The 26,763-nt window shown below is 34.5% G+C and overlaps 5 protein-coding genes across 8 annotated transcripts; 2 read left to right on the top strand and 3 right to left on the bottom strand.

The window, feature by feature from the left end:
• Nucleotides 1–370: 370 nt before the first annotated feature.
• Nucleotides 371–3,066, bottom strand: LOC109173636 (RPA-interacting protein B). The gene is made up of 6 exons (XM_019322889.1): nt 2,864–3,066; nt 2,691–2,777; nt 2,120–2,342; nt 1,801–1,892; nt 1,339–1,446; nt 371–640 (listed from the first exon to the last, which is right to left on the bottom strand). Exons 1-6 carry the CDS (start codon nt 2,951–2,953, stop codon nt 479–481), a joined length of 762 nt encoding a protein of 253 aa, XP_019178434.1. The 5' UTR covers nt 2,954–3,066; the 3' UTR covers nt 371–478.
• Nucleotides 3,067–6,258: 3,192 nt separating this feature from the next.
• LOC109173639 lies at nt 6,259–10,292 on the top strand. The gene is made up of 7 exons (XM_019322892.1): nt 6,259–6,427; nt 6,512–6,647; nt 6,752–6,786; nt 7,790–7,993; nt 8,741–8,791; nt 9,091–9,152; nt 10,028–10,292. The coding sequence occupies exons 2-7, from the start codon at nt 6,568–6,570 to the stop codon at nt 10,127–10,129; spliced, it is 534 nt and encodes a 177-aa protein (XP_019178437.1). The 5' UTR covers nt 6,259–6,427; nt 6,512–6,567; the 3' UTR covers nt 10,130–10,292.
• A 56-nt stretch (nt 10,293–10,348) lies between these two features.
• LOC109173638 (oligoribonuclease) lies at nt 10,349–14,387 on the bottom strand. Its single transcript, XM_019322891.1, has 9 exons — nt 14,206–14,387; nt 13,591–13,751; nt 13,216–13,326; nt 12,703–12,779; nt 12,107–12,188; nt 11,906–11,961; nt 11,133–11,219; nt 10,857–10,947; nt 10,349–10,759 (listed from the first exon to the last, which is right to left on the bottom strand). Exons 2-9 carry the CDS (start codon nt 13,676–13,678, stop codon nt 10,638–10,640), a joined length of 714 nt encoding a protein of 237 aa, XP_019178436.1. The 5' UTR covers nt 13,679–13,751; nt 14,206–14,387; the 3' UTR covers nt 10,349–10,637.
• A 7,557-nt stretch (nt 14,388–21,944) lies between these two features.
• On the top strand, nt 21,945–24,724 carry LOC109173891 (CBS domain-containing protein CBSX3, mitochondrial-like). 2 transcript variants are annotated; one of them, XM_019323234.1, is made up of 6 exons: nt 21,945–22,177; nt 23,083–23,353; nt 23,531–23,612; nt 23,909–23,982; nt 24,127–24,187; nt 24,283–24,724. In XM_019323234.1, exons 2-6 carry the CDS (start codon nt 23,096–23,098, stop codon nt 24,426–24,428), a joined length of 621 nt encoding a protein of 206 aa, XP_019178779.1. In that variant the 5' UTR covers nt 21,945–22,177; nt 23,083–23,095; the 3' UTR covers nt 24,429–24,724. The 2 variants fall into 2 exon arrangements, with proteins under 2 accessions (XP_019178779.1, XP_019178780.1); XM_019323235.1 differs by having other exon boundaries at nt 21,945–22,178; nt 23,091–23,353; nt 24,283–24,684.
• Nucleotides 24,725–25,197: 473 nt separating this feature from the next.
• LOC109173892 (LOB domain-containing protein 12-like) lies at nt 25,198–26,469 on the bottom strand. Of its 3 annotated transcripts, none has more exons than XM_019323238.1 (3): nt 26,341–26,469; nt 26,116–26,263; nt 25,198–25,809 (listed from the first exon to the last, which is right to left on the bottom strand). In XM_019323238.1, exons 2-3 carry the CDS (start codon nt 26,257–26,259, stop codon nt 25,501–25,503), a joined length of 453 nt encoding a protein of 150 aa, XP_019178783.1. In that variant the 5' UTR covers nt 26,260–26,263; nt 26,341–26,469; the 3' UTR covers nt 25,198–25,500. The 3 variants fall into 3 exon arrangements, with proteins under 3 accessions (XP_019178783.1, XP_019178782.1, XP_019178781.1); XM_019323237.1 differs by having other exon boundaries at nt 26,116–26,275; nt 26,341–26,468; XM_019323236.1 differs by having other exon boundaries at nt 26,116–26,466.
• Between the last annotated feature and the right edge of the window lie 294 nt (nt 26,470–26,763).

Here is a 26,763-nt window from a genome sequence, read left to right on the forward strand (position 1 = left end):
ATCCCTAATTGCATCATCCATGAAAATACTATTCACGCTGCAGAATGGGAAAAACAGTTAAAAAAAAAAAAAAACTCACTAAGATTTAAACAGTATAACTAATATTGGCCCTGTTTGGTAACATAGTTAGCTTATCAACCAATTTTGACTTATTTGACCACTGTTAGTTATTTGACTTGATTAAATATTGAATATAAGTGTTTGATTAATTAGCTTTTTTTGTAACAGCTTATTGCTCAAAAATGCTAAAATTCAAAAAACTGATCAAAAGTAACTTTTTCGATAAACTTTTTGAGAAAGTTATTTTGCATGTAAATTAGCTATCAACTGACAACGAATTTACCAAACATCTTTTTACAATCAACTAATCTATCAACTAATCAAACCCACTAACCCAATTAGCTAATAGCTAATTAGCTATTTACCAAACACCCCCATAGTAATATATGGGGAGATATAATGAGAAGGATTGAAGTGACTAAATTACAATTTCAAAAGTGTTGCAGGGCTCACACCTGATATAAAGTGCAGACAGTCCGAATTTAGTTTCAAGGCAGAATTCAGGTTTTAATCTGCAACCTCTATCCAGATGCTCAGAATGAGCTTCAGCTAACCTGTTCCGGAGTACCTCCAGATTAACCTGTCACGGTTGCACAGAGAAGATCAAGTCAGAGATGGTAGTTCAACAACGATCAAGAAGGGAGCGGAAGGGCCAAACAAAATGATCACGATAATGATGATTGTCTTAAAGTGTGAACAGAGAGAGTATACATATTCTAGCTATAGCTGAGATGAAATTTAACGATGCTTTGATATATAGTTCGTGAACATGAGAAGAATGATGTTAAAAAAGGAACAGAACCACAGAGGAATGAGGGGAACAGGAAAGAAAAAGGGAATAAAGAAAAATTCAACGGGTATGAAATGTTGGAAAAAAGAACATATTGATACGGACAAGTTACTGTAAACCTACAGATAACAAACCCTTGATGTGAAACACTGAAACCTATAGCTTAGCTTATAACGACTTTAGTGACAAATGATTATCAGCATATTATGTTACTCCATATTTAGGATATTTTTGCATGGTGATTAATTAATAATTGTATTATTCAAAAAATGATAAACTGCAATCACTTTTGACTGACTCGAAACTTGTGACCCTATGTACCAAAAAGACAAAAATCATGCCAAACAGTTTAACAGGCAACCGTAATTAAGTTTATCAGGCTTTTAACCGAAACAAACAAACACAAGCTGTTCTACTTCAGTCATTAAAGCAAGTTTAGTTATCAAATATAATCCAATGCAAAAATAATGAAATAGTGGTAGTACAACCTCGTCGCCTCTGTCAAGTGTAACACCACACTGAGTGCAACCAATTAGATGGCGGTTCTCTTTCAACTCTCCATGCTTGCAGATGGGACACCAAACCTCCTTGGCCACCTATATAAGTATCAGAGTTACTTAAAACTTCATTCAAAGAAGCTGCTCAAAAGGAAGAGGACAGATATCTAGGAAACATGAACACTTTTCTATTCCAGAAGCAATAAATAAAAATGAGCCTTACTCTCAAACAGAGAAACTCCCAAACGAGTAAATAACAACAAATAGGAGAAAAGATCAACTGTATCGAGTTTTTACTATCTATATGCCATAGATGTTTTTCCATATTTCCCTTATAACTATTCTATCTAGGTAAAAATCCACTTCCACACACATCTCACAATAAGCTATATTTGCAGATCAACATGAGAATGAATCTGTGATATATATCTCAGATGTCTTATGGCAACATACCTGCTCATCATTCAGATTCATGTGATCATAGACCGCACGAGCTAGGAAATCATCTTCTTCATCTTCCCAACTTGTACTAGATCCTTCTTGTTCTGCAAGAAGCTAAAGTAAATCTAAGCTCAAAACATTGATTATGAAAAATTGTGATTATAGGAGAAGAATGACAGGATAAGCCTTGGTGTTCTCTTCCACATCCCTCTAAAATGGAGAGACTAAAGCTTCATAAAGTTCACATACAACACTGGCTTGGAATAGTAGGTCTTCCATTAGAAGACAACAACACTATCATGCTACAATGGGGAGACGTAATAGCATTTACCTTTTCTTGTTTCTTCCACCCGAAGATCCTCATAAAATATCCTTTGCATTTCCAACAACATTTCCTCACAATCACCTTGATATGCTGTGTGAAGACCATCATATTCCCAGATAATCTCATCAGTCTCGGGGGCAATTTTAGAAGTACCATTGTCCTCAATCAGGACCTTTATTTTTTGCAATTCATCAGATACTATGTCCCGGAAGGATGAATTGACAATCTCCTACAACCAGAAAAACATACATTAACTTCAACATTGAGTTGCTAAACTGCTGAATGCTGATGGTGGCAACCAAACCGAATACATCCAAACTCATAAGATTGACAGTGTGAGTACATAACATAAGAATTCAACCTTAAAAAACCATTAAAAAAATCAAAAAACATACATAACTTAAACATTGAGCTGCTAAACTGCTGAATGCTGATGGTGGCAACCAAACCGAATACATCCAATCTCATAAGATTGACAGTGTGAGTACATAACATAAGAATTCAACCTTAAAAAACCATTAAAAGAATCAATTGAATCGCAATAACAGCAAGTAAAAGTGCATATTTCCTGAATAACCTGGTGGTTTTTGGCCTGAGTTGATCTCAATTTCCAGAGCAGGCGGGTTCGATCCTCCTGTACCCTTGTGTAACAATTTTCTCTGAGCTACAAGCACAATTAACATTATTTCAATAATTTCCAAGCATATATACATAAAAGGTTCATGTAACACATCATAGGATTATAGTAACCTTTTGCTTCCACTTGGGATAATTATTGAACGAACTTCGAGCTTTGAGAGATTCTCGATTGTGGACATTCTTTTTCTCAGCTCCACCCATTTCTCGGCGATTATAATTGCCAGTTGTTCTTTCCGTCAACGGACTACGGCGGAGGGAGAGGGAGAGGGAAAGAGAGAGAGCAGCGGGGATTCTGGCGCCGGCGGGTCGAGTGTACTGTTAGGTAATTCAAGGATTGGGTTATCTGGCCCATTTTTTTATTTGCCGGTTGGCCCATGAACCCAAGTTTTATTTGCTTAGGCTCAAAAGCCCACAATTTTATTCGTTGATTGGCAATTTATATCCTACACCGGGTGCCATTGCATTGTGCGCCCTGATGCAAAACGACGTCGTTTCAGATTATTTTTTATTTTTTTTAAAATTTTGCTACCCTGTGTTGATGTTAGTTTTCTTTTTAAAAAATCTCATGTTCAAAAGTGTACATAATTTTATACTATAATACACATAATTGTATAACAAAATACACATACTTTTTTTTAAAAAAAAAGATAATACATATAATCTAACATAATACATAATATACATAAACTTTTAACATAATACACATAAATTTTTGTTTTGGATGTACATAATTGTATAAAATAGATGTACATGATTGTATAAAAAATGTACATAATTGTATAAACAAATACACATAATCACGTCAACTGACTACATAACTTACCAAAACGACGTCATTTTGAGAGGCGCGGGGCGCACAGTGCTATGCGCGCCATGGTGCAGGGTATAACGACTAAGCATTATTGACATTGGCAAATTATATCGTGCAACGCGCATCAAAACGACGTCGTTTTGTTTAATGAAAAGAAACGGTATCTGTTTCGCGCCGTTCCGCACCCTTCCGCAAAAAGTAACTTTGTTATTCAGTTTCATTTTGTATACACTACAGTTTCAGTTCAACACAACTACAGTTTCATTTCGATATAACTACAGTTTGGTTTGATGTACCTTCAACTATCATTCTTAATAGTTTGAGTTTTGACATGATCTAAGGAAAGTTCCTTTGTTTGTTAAAAAAAAAAATGAAGAAGAAAAGTTCAAATTCTACATTAATTTTAATGCCAACTATAATGAATTTCTTTATATAATATTGCATTGATATAATTTGAATTACTTATTTAAATACAAACATTGAGTATTAAATCTGTCACGCAATGCGCTTGTAAAACTAGTTCACAGCAATTTGTTTTAAGTATAAAATTCATACTCTTACATGACGTTTGGTTGGAGGGGGGAATTACGTGGGAAAGAAATTGCAATTCCATGGTATATGAATTACTAGGAATAAAGTGGAAATTTAAATTTCACTGTTTGGTTTACAGGAATAGAATTACTGGGAATTTCAATTCCAATGTTTGGTATACATGAGAATTGAAATGGAATAAGTAGTATAAAGTCCAAAATGCCCATTGTTGTTGTGGTATTAATTTTAGATTAAAAAAAAAGAAGGGTAATTTTGTCTCATCACTAGCTTTTTTTCTTCCTAAAATTTCAGGAATTAAAATCTCAGGGGGACATGAGATTTTAATTCCATAAAAATGAGGGAATTGCAATTCCATGGAATTGCAATTCCTTCCAACCAAACTAAAAGGAATTTTATGGCCTTTGGATTTTTGTGAAAATTAAGTGAGAAGGAAATTTATTTCCTCCAACCAAACGCCATGTTAAGATACAAAATTTCATAATACTTTTTTTTTTTGAATGCTACTAGCTCTATTACATTGTAGTATCTGTTCATATACTTTCTCAACCTACTGAAACACAAAGAGCTAATAATACCTCCACTGAGGCTCGAACTCACAACCTTCCAAAATTTCATAATACAAAATACAAAAATTCACAATACAACACACATGTATATACACCAAAGTCCACAAATGCACTACGAATCATAATCCATGGTATAAGATTGCTTGACATTTTATTTTTTTTTTGGTATCGTAATAGCAACCCAAGAGAATAATTTTTTTTTTTCTAAAGTTTGGGAGGATGAGAGATAAGATGAGGCGGAGGTAAAAGAAGATGAGAGAATTTTTTTTTTTTTTTGTATTTACAGTAATATTAGTTTTTTTTTTTTGGATCTCGAATAGGGTGTTGCATAATGAGAGGTTTTTTGTAGGGCCGGCAAGAAAAAAATAAAACTTATTATTTGGTGCTCGTCATACCTTTAAAATTTTTTTAATTTTATATGTTTAAAAAAAAAAAAAAAAATTTCCTCCCTTCTTCCTCGTCATTCTCTATCATGTTTTGCTAAAAAAAAATAGCAAAAAAACTCATTCTTATGGTTGCTTTAAGGAACATCTACAGTATCAATAATACTTTAAAAATTTTATATACAAAGTACAATTTATCTTATTAGAATAAAATTTATTACATCTGTCTCATTTTATGTGTCTAGCTCAATTAATATGACTTGACTTTAAGTTATTTACAAATTATTTTGTTGTAATATTTAAAATCAATATTAGTACATACAGTTTATATATTTAGAAACAATATAAAAAATACGATTATACACAAAAAAAAAAAAATGTTAACAAAAATAATCAAATGACAAATATATTTATTTCACATAATGACATTCCATTCATAATATAACAAACTCTCAACATAAAAATACTCATAGGATAAAAAAGAAATTCATGCATAAATCTAATTAACTATATTAATATCGGAGTCGATTTTATATTCAATAATCAAGTTACTATAATCTCATCATTCTTTCAAATGATTTAATGCCATATTATAATCTCATGGAGTAAGGTTCAAATTGGCCACTGAACGTAACCTGAAAATGTAATTAGGCCACTGAATGAACAAAAAGTGCAATTAGGCCACTGAACACTTCAAAAACGTGCAATTAGGCCACTGAACTCTCCAAACGTATGCAATTTCACTGGATAGTAGGTTACCATCAATTTTAGCAGGTTACCTGCTTACGTGGCAGCTGAGTTGGCATTTTAATAATTTTTAAAAATTAACTTTAATAATAAATTTTATAAAAAATTAAAATAAAATTAAATAAAAAATAAAATAAAGTCGTTTTTATTTTTTAAATAAAAATTTATTATTAAAATTTATTAAAAATGATTTAAAATTTATTAAAAATGCCAACTCAACTGCCACGCAAGAAGATAACCTGCTAAAATTGAGGGTAACCTGCTATCAAGTGAAATTACACATTTTTAGAGTGTTCAGTGGCCTAATTACACTTTTTTTTCGTTCAGTGGCCTAATTGCAATTTCAAGTTACGTTCAGTGGCCAATTTGAACCTTATTCCTAATCTCATTAATTTTTTCTCTCAAACGGAGCCTAAACCTAATCCGGTATGTTTAGCTGTCATTCATACTCCGAAAGTGGATTCACATTTCCGGGAAGCGCGTGGGTGTTTATCAATTGTCATTGGCTTTGAGCAACAAATATCACCGCATCGGCGAAGCCTAACCCTTTTTTCTCCCAGTCTCTCAATCCGACTCGGAGCGCATCGGCGGGAAGCGGAAGCTGCCTGATCTACAGGTCCGGTGAACTCTTCGATATGCAATTTCACCTAGAAGTATGTGTTGTAGTAGTAATTGATTGTTTGTTTGTTTGTTATCACAGCTACAGCGGCGACGGAGGTGGCGGTGGCCGGTGGACTTTTTGGAAGAGAAGTAAAGATGCTCGAAACTCCTACCACCGATTCAACAGCCACCGCCAACATTGCTACTGTGAAGCGCTACGCACCTCCCAACCAAAGGTAAATAATCACGCGGATTTTGATTTCTATGTATGTATTTATAAGTTTGAATTTATATATATATATATTTTTTCAATGATTTACGATTGTTTCCTTTCATGCAGGAATCGCTCCCTTGGAAGGCGCAAATCTGGAGTAGGTAAGCAACCGAAGCTCATTAACCATATAGGAAACAGAAAATTGTATTTGCGATTATGATGTTTTATGTTTATGTTTAGTCGGATTCTAGGAGTCAATTTTTACTCTTTTTGATGAATTGTAGCCTTTATTTATGATCAAGTTGAAAAATTTTCTATATGCCTTATGTTCACTGCCTCATTGGCACTCTATAACCCTACACATCCAATTTAGACAAGTTTGCAAAGAAAAAAGTCAAAGAATGGAATGAACTGTTCATTACTAGAGTTGTTTTTCATTTTTTCTCTATTGGTTGAAATTGGTAAATCTTGTATTATCACTATTATGGCATGACCTTAAGTTTCTTTGATGTAATTGCATACATTATTATTCAATTGATAAACATGGTATGTTATTAGCAATGTGACTCAAGTTGGCTGACGTGGAAGGATCTCCTGGTCATTGTTTGGCTATTTAGCAGAAAAATTAAGATTTTTGTATATCAGCTGCTGACCAGTTCATCCTACTTTAAAATCCTTTTGGCTGAACAGACCCTATTTTACTTAGGACTAAGGACTTGGCTCAAGCCAAGGACATTGTGGTCCAATGGCACCAAGTTACTCCCTTAAGTGGGAGGTTGTGAGATCGAGCCTCAGTGGAGGCGATGTGCTTCAATTGGTTGAGAAAGTAGTGTTATGAACAGATACTGCATTGTAATAGAGTCAATAGTATTCAAAAAAAGAGCTTGGCTCAAAAACAATTTGAGAATTATTAAAGCTTTCATCCTATTGATCCTACTAGTTAATATGACCCGTCTTCCAGATAATACTACAGCGGTGTATTTGAAGCATGGATGATGATTCCTTTCTACACACAATCCACCCAAAACCATCCTAGTGAAACTCCAATTCTTTTCCTAAAATATTTATGTTTCTATGTTAACCACTTAGATATAACAGGAATTTATTCAAGTAGGGGGATGTGCCTGATCACATTGACCGTTTTCTGATTACTTGATTTTGTAGATCGACTTGAAAGAGCAAATAGTTATGCTAGTGATGGAGAGAAAAACCAAAATAACATACCCAGAAATATCACCAGTTTAGATCATGGGGATGCTGGTGGTAGCAATCGCATTTATGAGAATCGTCGCCCAGGTGGATCTGCCATTAACGTAATACCATTAAATGGGTGTTGCAACAGTGATGTTTTTCAGTTATTGAATGAACGTAAGTGGCTACTATATTTGTATTTCTAAACCATTCATCAGTTATTCATGTTTTGGTTACTTTCTTATTTGTTTCTTCATTTTATCTATTGAATTTCATTTTTTAATGCAGTGTCCAATCAATCATTTTGTTGTTTGAATTCAATAAAATTATTCTGTTGTGCTAGTTTTTGAGTTACATATTGAAAGAAAGCATTTCACTTCATAACCTTAACCTCAATAAGATGAATCTTGATATGAATTTTCTGTACACTAATTACATTTAATTAATGCTTATTAACAATTGTTTCCTGCAACCCACTGATTTCTATTGTACTATAGCCTTGTCTCAATACCGGTCCTTGAGAACCTAGTTGTGAAATTTCACTCTCAAGCTCAATGTCCACATATATGATATATTATTATTCCAGAACTTAGAAGAAAAAGAGGCAAATAGAATATGCCAACTTTACTTTTTGGATTTGGAAATAATTTCATAAAAGCCAGCTTTTCTGGTCCATATATTTTATCTGTCAACAACTGTTTGTGGAAATGGTTAGTTTTTATTATTGATCTTGCTTTGTGGTTGTATAATTGATATATTGATATATATGTAAAATAAACGGAAAATGGTTTTCATTTTATCCTGTTTGTACAGGCTGGGTGACTTTCATAAATTGGTAGTTTTATAATTATGCTTCTTGGTTGTATAATCGATATGGATGTACAACTAAGGATAATAATTTTTGTTCTGTCTTGTGTCATACAGGCTGGACAACTACCATGAATTTGTATAATAGTTTACCTGAAGGTTCACCTGGTGAGTTGAGGAATAACAGTCTAATTACTTTATTTATTTATTTACTGAAATCATGTATATGCACATCATTCCATACACGCAAGACTACACATGTTGCATTTTTGGTACTCCCTTGGTACAACTTTTTATTAACTGAGTGGATGTTCACCAGTTCACATTGTGTCTGGCACTGCCAAATCTTGCATCAACTCCTCTTGTATTTGTTGTTCATTCTAATGTACTGCCTAAATATGTATCATGTTTGCTATTAGTCTGTCTAGTCCTTTATTGTTATAGTTACAAACTTTTTGGTTTCGCAGAAAGGCCAGTTATGTACACCAGAAATGTGTCAAATGCGTCACCTTGGAGGCTTCCCCATCAGGTATGATGCCCCCACACTTCCTAGCAAAAAGAAAAGAAAGAGAGAGAGAGAGAGAGAGGCGTTTGATAAAGTTACGGAGAAGGGTTTCAACGTAAAGGCGTCTTTCATAGATTACAGTCTAATTTCTCTGCTTTATGCCTTTATACCATTGGACTTCCCGACCTAATGTGATCGGGGTAGAGCAATCGATATTGATCTCTACTCAGCCATCGACAATACACTGGGTCGGAGATCTAGGTCGGGGAGGCGCGCGATTAGGTCGACGCTGCTTGAATCGGGCTCTACTTGAGGAGTGGCCCCGGTATTGGTCAGGTGTAGACTACAACGCGGTCGGGGATAATCCCTATCAAGTCTAGACACTCGTACTTTTTCCTTAAATACTAAGGGTGTGTTTAGTTCATGGGATTAGACACAAGGAATGGTACACCTTGTTTGGTTGACAACTTTTTAAAACACAGATATAAGATTTGATTACACTTATAATTACAAAACCCATTACCTAATTGAAATAAGGTATCATTCCATTAATTCAGCCTTATCACACTCCTCATTTATCAATCCTCATTTTGTCGCCTCCTCACTTAATCGACTTCCTAAATGCATTGCCTACTCACCTCATCATCACTCTTGTCATTTGCCTTGAGTTTTTGTTATTGTATTTATAAAATATTTATTCTGATTATAGGGTTATACATAACTACACATCAGTATTTGTAATCATTTCAATTTCACCTTACTACTAAACATGTACAGTACTTTCATCAAATTCATTCCAATTACTAAGTATTTGATTCCCATGTTTGAACCAAACACCATTAAATTTGATTGCTTTTAGTACTTCTATTTTGCTAGCACTGAATTCTTTCCTTTATCAGATGTCACAAACAGCTAGTGCTGGGCCTTCTGTCGGGTTGCAAAGAGATTTCTTGAGTGAACTTTGGCAGGCTATGCACAACTCAAATCCCAGTTCGAAGTAACAAATAAGTGCTTGAAACTCGAGTTTGACAGCTCAAGAATCCTTCATAATGTGCAATTAGATATTTGTTGTAATGTACTCAAAGCTTGACACCTGTGATACTTAAATATGTGGGAGAAAAACAAAGCTTGTTTGGAAGTTATCCACAATGTTTCCTGCTGCTATTTTCTCCTTGGTTTAAAACTTTAAATTCATAACTTGGTCTTAGTTACGCTGTTAGTGAAATACTGAAATGCAATACACTTAGTTAAAATACTGAAATTCACACTGTTAGGGGAATCTAGCAAAGCAAATGTTGGCAGCAACCAGCATAAATACTACAGCATATTAGAGAAATGATGTATGCCTTGTCCACTTGCCACAGCAAAGCATAGTAGCATGATAGGTTATGGAGAGGTCGATGTTAAGAAGTCTGTACCACTATACAGGGAAGGGAATACCATATTTCTGAGAAGGGGCATCGCGCAATACCATACTTTCGCCATTACATAGTTGATAACCTTACGTAATTACCTCCTAGACTTGGAGGATTTAAAAATGTGCTCCTTGTAGTATTTGAGCTCTGCTATGCTCTCCTTAATGTCATCCATAGCTCTATGCTTGTTTTCCTTTCGAGGAGCCTTTTTGTTGTCTATACGGGAGAGCAACAACATAAATCACTCTTGCAGAAATAAGTAATTATTCATGAACATGGCATATACTTTAAGGCGAGAATAGTAGTAATTCACCTCTGGGGAACCACCGAACACATAATGCCTTGACACTACTGACATCGACAAGTACATGGGAGAAAAGACTAGCCAGATCGGGCATGTACTTCTGCCACCAAAAAAGAAAAAGAAGGAAATTAGATATCCAAATTGGAATTCCATTTATAGCTTAAACTGCCATATATCCAAAAGCTTATGCTTGGAACCAAGACTTATATGCCATAAACAACTATTGATTTGCAAATCTATCATTCCAAATAAGTAGGCACCAGATAGTACAAAGTTTTCCTTTACCTTCAAGAAGATGAAATCAACATAAACTGAATTCCCAGCAAGGAGGGGTGAATAAGTGCCAACATTTCTCTTCACAAATTCCACAACCTATATGAAATAAAAGCAAGTATTTCCCATTTTTAGTCCCCCAGTATTTCCAGTTTGCCAGTCTTGCCCCTTTAGTTCAAAATTGCCACATTATCAGCTCTTATGTTTACAAAGGGCTAAGGCTGGCAAAACTAGAAATATTGGGGACCAAAAGTGGCAAAAGCCCGCATAAAAGCATACAGATAATTATTAACAAAGTATAGACAGTGTATGTGTTAAAGGGAATTTCTTTTAAAGAAGAGCAATAAATTATGTGAATTACAAAAAGCTGATTCAAAGCTTTTTTTTTTTTTTTTTGGGTTGTGTCCACGGCTATTTTATAATGATTAACCAAAAAAAGGGACTAGTGTGTCTTCACCAACAAATAGTTGCATATGCCAATTTATGGAGGTGTTCTTCTAGAGGACACCAACTTGACATGAAAACAATGGCTTGGAACAGTGTTGAAGCATAATTGAATAGAGATTAGGAACAATATTCAGAAACTAAAATGCACAAGAACCAAAAAGCACCATCTCCAATCAGTGAATGGTCGATCTTCAAGCAACCTCACATGGCAGTTCTTTTGGGGTTGGGGATGGGGGATGAACCATCAGAATCTAAAATGTTCATTTCTTTGGACATTAATGTCATGTGAAGGATTCGATATAGCTTGTGAGCAGGAAGCCCTATGAGGCAATATGTACCTGATTCTCAGCTTCTTTAACAGTGATTGTACTTTCAAGCACCTTTTCAGTCAGACCTACATTACATTAAGCAACTTAAGTTTCATCCATGCTTATATGTTACAATAAAACCCAAAACAATTAAAGTAAGTGAAAAGATCTGTTCATTAATAGGGGATGCATATGACTAATAGAAATACAGGCATGGGTCAAGCTGCTTACTGCTTGCTGCATGATGCTCTTGACACCATTCTCCCATATTATCTAGACACTCCTTTGGTTGATGAATAACCAAATCAGGTCCCTGTTTTTGTAGAATATCATTAGTTCATTGAAGACCATTGGTATACTATGGCCCTCTGCATAGAGTGCAATGTGCCATATCACCATTCATATCATGCTGCATCATAAAGGTGCATGAAGTGAAGCGGGCCATGGTCACCTTTGATGCAATGGGCATAAAACAGGGTTCTTAAAAAAAAAGTACTAAGCAAGTATTTAGAAAAGCACAGAATGGTAAGAATTAACTTATCCAATTGAGAATTGAGATGATGTTGCATGACAATAAGGAAAGGAATGTGTCTCTCTCCAATAACTAAAGCTATACTATTAATAAGGTTCTCACGGACAAAGTGATAAGTTACAAATAAGTAACTTACATTAAGTTTTCCCCAAATCTTTGAGGTGTAAATATAAACTCCAAACATTAGATATTAAAAATACTCTCCAAATACGATCATGACAACTCTGTCAAATCAGATAGTAGAAAAAGCTGTAAAAAGAGGAGGGTAGAAAGATGAGAGAATTCCATAAATTACCTCAATTGATTTGGTTAAACGTCCATCAGTGATCACACAAGCAATCTCCAATATCCTGTCTACTTCAACATTCAAACCTACACAGCCAAAAACAATCCTGATTTGAGAGATACAGTGATACACAGACAAAGTTTGACTTCAGCCATAAATATTCATCGTATAAAAGTGAGAATGAAAGAAGACTAAGCAATGGAGTGAATTCTTTATATGAAAAATGTTTTTGGTTTCTTCTAGACCAGCAATTAATTGAGCAAAACTGCTCATGATTAACTACAGTTACTTGGTTCTCTATGCAATAGAAAATTGTAACTAGGATTATAAGAGACTTAATTTCAGAAGTTATAGATCAATGTCTCAATGGTGTTCAGTTCAAGTCCTAATTCCTAATAATGGAGTAAAAAGGCCTAGCAACACCAAGTGAGTTTTTAGCAATTTTAACGGAGACAAAGGTCAGTTGCTGTGTACTAATAGATAAAAAAAACTTGAGTAAGCACTTCATAGATCAATCATTACCAGTCATTTCAAGGTCAATCCATACAAGCGGCAACTTGTACTCCTCACCGCTATCATCATCTTTTAGCTTTGTCACCTCTCCTGAGCAGTTTTCTTCTTTATTTTCTTTTCCTGTATCATTCACAATTTCTATTGTTGTACAATTACTATAAGTAAAAATAAAGCAGCAGCAAAAACTCAACGTTTTCTTTTTCAAGAAGTATGTAAGGATTAAGATTTAGGAGTTCAAAGCTATAGCAAAAAAGCTGCCCCCTCTCAAAATCCTGTTCATTGAAACATGTAGGTTTTGATATTTGCAATTTAAAAAGACCAACATAGCATGAGTGATGAACAAGATATAGAACTTCTTTTCAACGCCTTCCATTGAATCCTCACCATTTTCTTTGGACACTACTGCTGTATCCTCTTGACTATCAGCAACATCCAAATTCAGCAACGAAAAGGTATTAGCGAGTTCATTCATTTTCAAAGCAGTGGCTGAACATTAAGCTCCCCGAAAATTCACATCCACCAGATCACCAATGACTCTTCAATACCTTATTTAGGAGAAAACATGAATACCAGTTATTCTCTTCTCTATAGGTTATAAGATATAACCATACAAGTTGCCAACTATATGGCACAATCAAAACATGTACAGAGTAGCATGAAGTGCAAAAACATTAAAAAAAAACAAAATCAACAAAAAAGGAACTCATTTCTTATTTTATCTTTACTAGCAGAGAATTCAATAACACAGTAGCTCCAAAAAAATGTCAATAGAAAAATCACTGCCGTTTCACTAATCTACTTTATTTCGAGCAATTCCACAGTTCTTCGCTGATAAAAAAAAATCGGACCACACCGTGCTTATGCAATCAATCGAATATGAGGTAGACTAAAACGGAGAAAACTCGATACTTCTACTTTATTTACAGTACATCATACACTGAATCTATACAAAAGTGTAAATACGCATATGCTTAGGTTAGTGAGAGGTTGAGCGCTTACCTGCAAGCACCAGCCAAGCCGTCGGTGGTGGTGCGAGGGGCGGAGGAGAGATGCAGCGGAGCCGGAAGTGTCGAATGCTTCGAATCTTTGGACAGATAATTTCTGTTTTATACTGTACTACAATTAGTGAGTCAGTTTTACTTTCGCCGGATTTTTCGCCCCATTTCTATCCTTTACGAAAGTTCTGGTCGGGAAATAGAAAGACGATGCAATAAATAAAAAGGCAATGAAAGGAAAGAAAACGAAAAAATGGCCAAATAAGCACTCAAATTTTTAGTCCCTTATATTTTTTTGAACAAATTGCACTTTTGGTCCTGTGAGTAGTATGGTACTGGCAATTTGAGTACGTGACTTTCAAAACTCCCAATTTAAACCTTTAACTATGCAAAAATTGGCAGATTTGGTCCTCCGGGCCAAATTGCCGGCCAATTTTGGCCGGAAAAACATAAATTGGTTCGAATTTATTTGTGTTGAGGGCAAAATCGTCATTTCACTCCCTTCTTCTTCATTCTCCCTTTCTTCTTCATTCTTCGCTTCTGATACTGCAAATCCTCATGAATATATATGAAAAATAAAAATAAAAAACACAGCCACAGGTAATGCATATCGACAAACAAACGAGAGAGGAGTCCGCCGATCTATTGCTGCTAGTGACTCACCATTGCTGCTCAGCTGTCGGGGAGGGAGGTCGCCGGTCGGAGCTGCTGGTGGTGGTCGGAGAAGCAGTTGCCATCTACGCCGAAGGAAGCTCGCCGAGGATTCGATCCATCCTTCTCCCGAAAGAAGCTGCTACGCCGGAGGGTACTGTAGGTCGACGAACAAGAGAGGAGTCCGCTGATCTGCTGTTGTTGGTGACTCGTCGTTGCTGATCAACTGCCAGGGAGGGAGGTCGCAGGTATGAGCTGCTGCAGCTGGTCAGAGAACCCGTCGTCATCTACGCTGGAGGAAGCTCGTCGATGATTTGATCCATCTATCGTCGTTGTCCTCCAGAATTGGCCATTAACGCCAACGAGAGAAGAGGTCGCCAGATCTTCTGTTCTAGTTCGTTCCAACCACCCCATCCACCATAGATTTTTCGCTGCTCAATGGAGAAGAACGCCGGTGGCTGTGTTTTCAACTTTTTATTTTTTTTTATATATATATTTTTAATAAATAAATAAATAAATATAATTTATAAAAAAAATAACAAATATTTTTAAGAAGCGAAGAAAGAAGAAGAAGAATGAAGAAGAAAGGGAGAATGAAGAAGAAGGGAGTGAAATGACGATTTTGCCCTCAACACAAATAAATTCGAACCAATTTATGTTTTTCCGGCCAAAATTGGCCGGCAATTTGGCCCGGAGGACCAAATCTGCCAATTTTTACATAGTTAAAGGTTTAAATTGGGAGTTTTGAAAGTCACGTACTCAAATTGCCAGTACCATACTACTCACAGGACCAAAAGTGCAATTTGTTCTATTTTTTTTAGAGTAAAAGACATTTTTGGTCCTAGACTTATAGTGGCTTGAACAATTTTAGTCCTTTATAAAAAAATTTGCCATTTTATGGACAGAGTTATTGTGGCGAGGACATTTTTGGTCCTCTGTCTATATTTTTGTTAGATAACCGTCTGAGAGAGGGGTAATTACGTCAATTTAGGCGATCTCCTTCTATCTGTTATATCTATGTGTGTTTTGTTTTCTTCTCGGTCATAATTCAAAGGAGTCGGAGAGTCCAAGTTGCAGTAAAGGCATGGTTGTGGGCAGAGCATTTTGTAGTGCAAAACTACAAATAAATGAGGGTCAGAGTAAAGGCATGGTTGTGGGACCAAAATCATCCATCTCACAATAAAGAGATAACCTAAATTGACGTAATTGCTCCTCTCTCATACGGTTATCTAACAGAAATATAGACGGAAGACCAAAAATGTCCTCGCCACAATAACTCTGTCCATAAAATGGCAAATTTTTTTATAAAGGACTAAAATTGTCCAAGCCACTATAAGTCTAGGACCAAAAATGTCTTTTACTCTATTTTTTTTAAAGGTATGATTACATATTTATACTCATCAATAATTTATTTGATGCTATAAAGTCCAAAATTAATTAATAATCTGGTATCACAGGACATTAGAGTTTCGACAATCCATCAGCGAGATTCTGACGAAATTTCAGGTAATAAAGTGATTGGCGAACGGTCGCCGGTTGAGAAGGGGACGACCGTTAGCCAGTTACTTTGTTGCCTGAAATTTCATCGAAATTTCGTCAGTGAGTTGTCGGAACTCTAATGACATGTGATAGCAGGTCATTAAAAATTTGTGGGTTTCATTGTATCAAAATAAATTATTGATAGGCGTAATTGCATCTTTAAAAAGTTTAAGGGACTAATTGATTTTTTAGCTAAAGTTCGAGGACTATTTGACTATTTTTTCAAAAAAAATAATAAAGAAAAAAATTGTGTATACTTTATTTTCTTCCAAAAAATTGTGTATACTTTATTTTAAAAATACAAATAATGCTATATTTCCCTACAAATTTCCAACGTAACTTTTGTAATTAATTTATATGTGAACTCTTTTATTCGTTCATGGCTACGGGGTGAGTAAACCAATTTAAATATTCAATGAAAATTAAAAATGAAATTACTTTTAAAAACTCTTTAAGTAATATTACATCATAGGAGAACCAACATTACGTAATACTTTTAATATGATAAATACGGAGTAATATTTTCTTAAAATAGGCGATGTGAATTCATAAATTAGTGTATATATAAATATATAATATAGTACTCAATTTCTTTTAACTAATATCTTACATATAATAAAGCTATATGGTTGGGAAATAATTAATATTATAATTAATTACCAACATTATTATTATTACTAGCTATAAATATAAAATAGCTACAACATCTTTTATTATAAAATTATTAAAAAAAAAAAAGCACAACATTTGAAAAATAAAATAGTTATTTTTTTTTTCTCGCCCATAACAAAGGATTACATTTATTGAATTAATGGAGTTATTAAATGTTATGATATTAGGATTAAGGATTCCGATTCCTGATTAATAGAAAATATGAAACGATGCAATATTAGTTAAATCTCTGGCTTTACAATGAAAGTCTATTTGATATGCTTTTGTTATTTATGGTGGTTCTTGTTATTACAATATTAATTAAATTTTCGATGAAAGCCTGTTCAATATCTGAAACAATGCAATTAATGCAAGCATCTACATATAATTTTTCTCCATCTCAAATGCTTCAAAGAAATGGCAGAAGCGAGAAGGGATGAAGAAATCAAATGTTGCGGGCCGTGGGTCAATTATTGGACTTCATAATTTAAAAAAAATCATTTAAGCCATAAATAAAAATTTGAATATATATAAATGTATATATCGTATGGGTCTTTAATGTTTTTTCTGGATGTCTAAACTTCAGATTTTTAAAAGAAAAAAAAATACATTTGAATTATCTCCACAAAAAGTGGTCTTGAACTTATAAAATGACATTTGAGTTTATGGAATGCCATGTGCATAAAGAATATATTATATAATCATATAAAAAAATGTGTTCAATTAGAGTTTAAATTTACTCATACAAAATTTAAAATTTGCTTTCTAAATGTAATTATCTTAGTTATTATTCGTATTGTGAAAATTATAATATAGATGAAATACAATTAAGAATAAATCAATGTAATTATGTAAATTCTCTCTATAAGTTCATTCGAATATGTACATAATTAGAGATTATATTAACCATACAAAATTTTAATTATAGTTTTGTATTCTATAAAAATAATAAATACTTGACCAATGGAAGCTCAAAAATATTATTATATTAAACAATTTAAAATATTTTTATTTTTTCTATTTTTTTATTTATATTTATAATAACATAAATTTTTTTCCGTGCATCGCGCGGGTGAATTACTAGTATTATCTAATATCATACTACGTATTAAATATGATAAATATCCAAGTGTAACATTTGCTTTTGGTGGATTTTTTGAGCACAACTTCGTCTCATAACATTTACTTTTAACATATTGTTCGAGCATATCTTGGGCTTAAATAATGCATATCTTGCATAGTTTATTTGTTTAGTTTGAAATGTCTGCTCTCTCTTGATTAAAAATAATAAAATTATTTTGTTTTAATAAATAATAAAAGTTAAATTAGTGAAGCCTTAATATATAATGTATGGTTCATTCCCATTTTCTCCTTAAGTTACCTTCAATTGTTTCATTAAGTTTGTATTTTTTTTTTTTTTGAATGCTACTGACTCTATTACATTGTAGTATCTGTTCAAATATACTTTCTCAACCTAATGAAGCACAAAGAGTCAACAACGCCTCCACTGAGGCTCGATCTCATGACTTCCCACATGGGAGAGGTCACTACATGCCATCTGAGCACAAGGTGCTTGGCCATTAAGTTTGTATTTAATTGTTTTAAATTGTATAGTTTAAGATATATTTATAATGAGTTATTTCGTGTCATTAATCTTGCTCAATTACTTGGGTTGCTTCTCCATTTAATCCCGATTGACAGGCTGAGCTTCAATGAGCTAACCTTACGCCCTTTATTTGTTTATGACATGGTATTATTCTCAAATTATAATATTGTACTAGTATTTTAGCTGTGGATAAGATTTTAAGCACACCACTAATACTAATATTGATAATTGATAATAATAATAATAATAATAATAATAATAATAATAATAATAATAATAATAATAATAACATAATCGTTTCAAAAAAACAATAATAATAACATAATAATAATAATAATAATAATCCTTTATATAATAAAGCTATATGGTTTGGGAAATAATTAATGTTACAATTAGTGCCACAACATCTTTTATTATAAAAAAAAAAAAAACACAACATTTAAAAAATAAAATAGCTATATATTATATAATCATATAAAAAATATACTTTTGAAAAATAAAATAGCTATATATTATATAATCATATAAAAATGTGTTCAATTAGAGTTTAAATTTACACATACAAAATTTGAAATTTGATTTCCAAATGTAATTATCTTAGTTATTATTCGTATTGTAAAAATTATAATATAGATGAAATACAATTAAGAATAAATCAATGTAATTATATAAATTCTCTCTATAAGTTTATTTGAATATGCACTGAATTAGAGATTATATTAATCATACAAAATTATAATTATAATTATAATTTTAATTTTAATTATAATTTTGTATTCTATAAAAATAATAAATATTTGACCAATGGAAGCTCAAAAATATTATTATATTAAATAATTTAAAATATTTTAGTTTTTTTATTTTTTATTTATATTTATACTAACATAATTTTTTTCCGTGCATCGCGCGGGGGAATTACTAGTAATAATAATAATAATAATAATAATAATAATTTGTATTTATTAGGCTGAACAATCATCCTCACGCCAAGAATTCAAGAAAAAAATTAAAAATAAAAATAAACTTAAGCACGGCACATTCTATAACGCTCAGAAATAACCCGCCTCATTTCTCAATGTCGGCCTCTCTCTATAACACTCCGGCCACTGCAACGATCTACTTCTCTTTAGAATCTTGCTCAACTAAGCCTTTAATCTATACTTCTTGTATAGAAGTATAGCGATCTATACCTAAATGCTTGATTTTGTCCATAATCAAACAAGTATTCTACGATCGTAGTAAATTATGGATCAACAATTATTACTCAAATTAAGTTTGTGAATTACTCTCTACTCCATAATATGATGATTATAAAGTTTCTACCCGCATGGGCAGCTCAACTAGTCACAGAGGTGAAACTTTGGAAGAATGACCAGGAATCGAGTCTCACCAGTGACAGTGTGAGAGAAACCTCTCAAAGTGAGGGGAGTTCCTTGTGCGCAGTGAACACAGGTCTAACCTCTGTGGTTCATGTTCAGTTGAGTTAACGTTCTGTCGGGTTGGAGTTGGGGTTCAGCCAAACTCTTGAAATTGCGTAACTCCCAAATGGCGGGAAAAAATTTTCCCCTTCATTTTGCTTTAATATATTTAACGTTCTGTCGGGTTGGGTTCAGCCAAACTCTTGATATTGCATAACTCCCAAATGGTGGGAAAAAGTTTTCCCCTTCATTTTGTTTGAATATATATCATGAAACCTCTCAAAGTAGTGAGGGGGTTCCTTGTGCGTAGTGAACACAGGTCTAAGGGGGGTTCCTTGTGCGCAGTGAACACAAGTCTAACCTCTGTGGTTCATGTTCAGTTGAGTTAACGTTCTGTCGGGTTGGGGGTTCAGCCAGCCTTTTGGAAGAATGATTATGAAGTTCCTAAACTCTTGATATTGCATAACTCCCAAATGGCGGAAAAAATTTTTTCCCTTCATTTTGCTTTAATATATATAGTGATAGAGAAGAGATATGTGCTATATGTTATTTGCTTTAATATATATAGTGATAGAGAAGAGATATGTGCTATATGTTATTTGAAGGTGCACTGCGTTAGGCACTAAAATTGTAGTGAAGCACACAAGGGAACTAGATCAAAACGACAATTCATTTCTGGCGAAAGTGAAAACAAGAGGAAGCATGAATCACGCCAATTAATAGGACATTGTGTTGCAAAAACTATGTTTATGGTATTATCTAGTGAGGGTGCTTTCCTCTAATTAATAAGGCTTTGTGTTGCAAAAACAATGCGTATGTTGGTAACTAGTTAATACGGAGTAACATAAGATACAACTACTAATTTGTTTGAGGTATAGAATTCAAACTCGTAGGGGCCGTTTGGTTCACGGAATGTTAGATTACCTTAGGAAATGTTAGATTGCTGGGAATGTTAGATTACTGGGAAAACATTCCCAGCAATGTTAAATTCCCGTGTTTGGTTAAAATTAAGGTATGTAATATAATCATGTTTGGTTTAGGGTTATCTTTGACCTTTGTTGTCTCGTGATGGGCCTCCCTCTCAGGCTTTCTTGATCCCGTTATTTTTTGAGCCAATTCATTTTAATCAGTCTAGTATACCATCCATCAATTATTTGTAGAGCATAGTTAGACTTATTCAATAGCAATTATACTATGGACCATGGTCTAAAATGGCAGACACTATAGTGTATCTAATTTGACATGGTCTCACATATTATTTTTATTATATTATCAAATGAAACTGCAATGAATTGAAATGAAATTATAGTTGTGTTGCTACAGTGTTACAAAATGAAACTGAATAACAATTTAACATATTTGAGTGTATATTGTCCAGCAAAACTGTAATTATATCAAAATGATATTGTAATTGTATTGGAATGAAATTGTAGTGCATATTTGATGCTTGGACCATAATGCATTGTGAACCGTGGTCCACAATATAATTTCCCTTATTCAGCACACCAACCCCCTTTACATAGAAATCTAATATTCAGTAAATAAATGTTCATTATTTGTATGTATAACTTGGAGGATGTGGTTGAGTGAAAGAGACCCATTTATTTTTAACCAAAAGTTAAAAGTTCCAAAAGTTAAAAGTTCGACTCTTGGCTTTGAAAATGGAGCGGCCTTACTTTGAAATACATGGTCCACAGTCAAATGAGCTCACTCAATTTATCTCTTCGTTTACTTGTGGGATTCATAGGATCATGATAAAATTAAGAAACATGTATTATAAAAAAAATTATTTATTGTTTTATACTAATGGACAAACCGACCCCTCACAGCATCAGAGGAGCTTTCACATGACCATTGCATGGGTAGAGGGTCATGATCCCCTCGTGGATGCTGACAAAAGTGAGTGATTGTGTAGGGTAACGGACCCCAATACATCTTTACAAGTGTCCCTGTACTAGATTTATATAAAACTATCAACCCATTTGCAGCCAACAGATAAATTTCAGGGACCATAGAATTCTTGCAAACCCATTTTTAATTTGCCTGTTTTTCTGAGCTTCATTTTTTCCCCCTTTTTCTGTTCTTGAACTTAAGCCAAGAAAGATCACTCAGGTAAGCTTCTTCCATTGATGCTTCTCTGATTCCCAATTCTTTTCTTTGTCAATCTTCCTTGTTTCCTGATGTGATTAAGATTCAATGGTCTTGCAAATCTTGAATGTTGATGCATCTTCTTAGTGGATAAACTGAAACTTAGCAAGTTTTGTCAGTGAAAGATTAGATTTTTTTTCTTTTCAAAAATTTGCCTGTATTTGCTCATACTAGATCACTAGATAGCATAGTTTATACTTTTAGATTATTTATTTCTATTTAGGATCTTTGAAGCTAGAAAAAGAAGTTCTAATACTAGTAGCCTTGTTGATAAATTGGGCAATTTATAGGGTTAGACACTTAGAGATACTACCAATGGTTAATCTGGTGTTTTTACTGTATTGATGTCCCCTCTCATAGTTGGGTGAGACCATCTCACTTATCTTTCTACGCAAGAGGGTCAGTTTTAGATAAAAATGTAATACTTATAATAGAAAATGTGAAACTAATGAGTGATAAATTAATTGTTATGAAAATGGTAATATTTAGGGGTTGAAGGGTTATTTATGAAAAAAAGTGTAATACTGATTCGGGATAAATTAATTGATTATTAATTAGAAAGAAAAATGTACTACTTTTAAATCTGTAATATTTAGAGATTGAAGAGTTACTTATTACAGAAACTATAGTATTTACGAGGAAAAATGTAATACTTTATTTATGAGGAAAAATGTAATACTTATGAAAACTCGACCTGTCTGATGGATAATGATCCATGAGATGGTCTCATAGGATTTTGCCCTCGCAGTTGGGTGAATATGTGAATGGAAATAGGAGAGTTAAGAAAATGTTTTCGTTTTCTTTTCTAAATTTGTACAGTTTTGTGAAATCATGATTTTCCGAATTTAAATGCAGAATCTTTTTTATTTCTTGTAGCTAAGATGCAGAGAGGATTTCAAGCACTCTTTTCTCAGGGGAATGTGCTCAAGGCTGCTGTCTTGAGACATGTCCGCTTGGGCAATCCAGCAATGCGGCCTCTCATGTTTGCCTGTCACGAGTCGACATCAGCTGCTCGTATCGAAGAGCATGGCTTCGAGAGCACCACAATCTCTGATGTTCTGAAATCCAAGGGCAAAGGAGCAGACGGGTCGTGGCTGTGGTGCACTACAGATGACAGTGTTTACGATGCTGTGAAGTCGGTGAGCGTTTTGCTGCTTTATCTGTAATGCCATTAATCGCTCTCTTCCTTGATTATTTATGGTACAAGCAAAAACAAGCAAGAATTTGCAGATGCATAGTAATCGCCACATTCATGTTTTCAGTTTACTTGAAATTTCGAGAAACATATGAAAATCTGGTAAATTTCCCATTTGCAGATGACTCACCACAACGTAGGAGCCTTGGTGGTGGTTAAACCCGGGGAGCAGAAGTCAATTGCCGGGATTATCACTGAAAGAGGTTGTAATTGATAATGTTTGGAGAATGTGAAAAGATAGTTAGAATTGACAATGCGACACTTTAGAATTTAGAAGAGTTTGTTTTGGTAAACCAGCATAAGTTGCCCATAATTATCTGGCTCAAACTAAGAAAGCCAATAGGCCACTCCAGCTAGGAGCCTGGGAGTCGAACCTGTAATATTGTGGTTACCAAGTAAACCGCTAACAAACCTAGCTGGGGTTGCCCCAAATTTATAAGAGTTGTGCAGCTTCATTCTAGTTTTTCTTTTCTGATTATATCTTTATTTCTTATGCCAGATTACCTCAGGAAAATCATAGTACAGGGACGATCTTCGAAATCAACCAAGGTCGGGGACATTATGACTGAAGAGGTACACTCGATATGCTGTTCTTTTCCAATCAAAATTGAAGTTGTGCAGTCAATTGTATTCTCCCCGTGCTATATGGTGCTGTTCGACAGCAAAAGTGGATTAATGCATAACCCGCCGTTTTCCTTAAAACGCGTTTTTTTGTAGAACAAGCTCATTACTGTTGCACCTCAAACCAAAGTTCTGAAAGCGATGCAGCTTATGACAGGTAGAATTTGCGTTTTTTCCAATTTCTCGGGCCTCCTCCTCTTTACCCCCTTATTATGACTGAAGAAGTACACTGTTGTCTTGTTGCTCGAGCAGATAATCGTATCAGGCACATCCCAGTCATTGATGACGACTCGGGAATGGTGGGGATGGTGTCCATTGGGGACGTTGTTCGTGCTGTGGTGACTGAGCACAGGGACGAGCTGGACCGACTCAATGCATACATACAAGGAGGTTACTAGGTGATAACGACGATAACCCCCTATTACTTAATAAACCATGAGATAAATGCTCCCTCCCTCCAGGTCGAGAAACCTGGCTCTTTGTAAATAGCTTTCGTCGTCTTTTCCAGAATGATGATGGCTTGCAGATGCATGCAGCCTATCAAACTTGAAACTTATAAACCGCACTATATTACAGTCTGAACTATCTGTTTCCCCTCGTTCAAACCAATAATCTGCACTGAATTGAACTACTTGTTTTCCCTTGTTGCCATTACCATTGCTTCAATTAAATGTGGTTTTAAATTTCATTTAAACCGCGAATTTGAATACATTAGCACAGTGTTAAGTTAGATACAGCTGAGTATGTATGCCTTAATGATCACCCCTCATGTTTGTCGAGTGGTTTTATATGTAAGAAGCTGTTAGACCATTACACTGACTATAACATTATTGACTGGTAATTCTACTATAATACTCGAGTTGAAGTTCATCTAATATGGAGTTTTTTTTCACATTTGGTCTCACGATTATTAGATAATTTACATATTTGGTCTTTGACTATTAATTTTTTCACATTTGGTCTGACGGCTTTTAAAACCTTATCACATTTGGTCATTCGGCCTAAGTTCTCGTCACCGGTGACCAAATCTTTAGTTGGAAAATGTCATAGAAAATGGCAACTTTGTCCTTCAAGATAAGTTGCTTGAGTATTATGCACTCATGTTCAATAACATAGAGATACAAATTTGCTCACCGATGATTAAAAAGATCAGGTCAGATGACCAAATGTAGCAACTAGCAAGATTTTAAAAGGTTGTGAAACCAGATGTAGAAAAGTTAATAGTCAGGAACCAAATGTAAAAATAGTCAAATAGTCGTGGGACCAATATCCTAGCAGAAACTCATTTATAAGCACAAGTACACTGTGACCACGGGTTGGTTCAGGACCAAACCAATCCTGAATCGACTCGAGGCTAGCAGGGCCAGGGATTTCCCAGGACCGCCTTGTAGAGGGCAAAGGGTCCCGGGAAATGGCCACCTCTAGACGACCGCCTTGTAGAGGGCAAAGGGTCCCGGGAAATGGCCACCTCTAGACGATGTAAGGCTCGGGATTGAGGAATTCTGCAGGTTGTGATGAGTTTGATAGGTCAGATGTTAGAAGCATGGTGTCTGGAAGTGCAGGATCATAGAGGAGGCTTGATGAGAGGACATTGGAGAGCTGGGTTTTGAGGGCCATTGTCTCCGCAACTGATTCGTTTAGCTTGGATTGTAACTCGAAAACGTTCTTTTGCAGGATAGAAATGATACCAACGCAGCCATAGATAGGGTCCCTCAGCCTTGCTGTGGCTTCATACACCATGCTCATCACTGCATCTGCTCTACTATCAACAGGCACTTCCTGTTTATATAAACATAGTATATTATTAAAAAAAAAAAAACACTGAAACAGGTAATAAGAACCTTATTGTGGTCACCTGGTCTAATACTAGCCTTCTCGATTTGAGCCGGTCAGCTATGAACAATTTAAGGCGATTTACCTTATTATGGTCCTTTGCCAGCTAGGACCACAAGGTGGAGTTTATCTTGTGCACATCCTCGAATAGTGGTTACAATTTTTCCAACATTACCAAAACCAAACTTAACCCAAAATCTAGCCATAATAACCCAAAAACTTCCCCATTTAAGAAGAAGAATAGTTAATTACCTGCAACATCTTGGTGATATTGCTGGCACCAAAGATCTGATGAACAGCAGCAAATCTCTCTGGGTGAGTGGGGGGAAAATAGGGCAAGAAAATGCAATATTTGGTGCATCGCCGACGTAAAAGCTTGCATGCAGCGCATGGCATAATGCTGTTCTTGTTACTAGAAGTAGAACTCATCATTTGCTATATATGCAAGATAATATATGATGCAGAAACAATACGTACCTGAAGGTATATATATTCACAAGTTTCAGTTCTGTACACTCCAGCAAGCTAGCTAGCTAATCAGGTGAACAAAGAGAGTCCAGAGACTCCTACACTTATTTAGTAGAAATATCTAAAAAAATTTAAAAAAAAATAATCTTGCAAGTTGAAGGCAACCCAATAGCTGGGATTTGTGATCCTATTGGTGGGATTGGTATCTCTTTTCTCTGTCGTTTTCACAATTAATTTGGTTTGAACAAAATGGAAGGCCCCAGAGATCGAAGATCCATTGCATGAATGGCTTCCCCTTAAGGAATGATATGGCCTACAAGCAAACAAGATGCTGTAGTAGTAAGATTTCGAGTTGATTTTGATGAGATTAGCTAAATCACGGATATTGTTGAATCAATATAAAATGGTTTCTTTGATTGACTTTCTAAATAA

Source organism: Ipomoea nil, unplaced genomic scaffold (assembly GCF_001879475.1).
Source record: "Ipomoea nil cultivar Tokyo-kokei standard unplaced genomic scaffold, Asagao_1.1 scaffold0482, whole genome shotgun sequence".
Lineage (NCBI taxonomy): Eukaryota > Viridiplantae > Streptophyta > Magnoliopsida > Solanales > Convolvulaceae > Ipomoea > Ipomoea nil.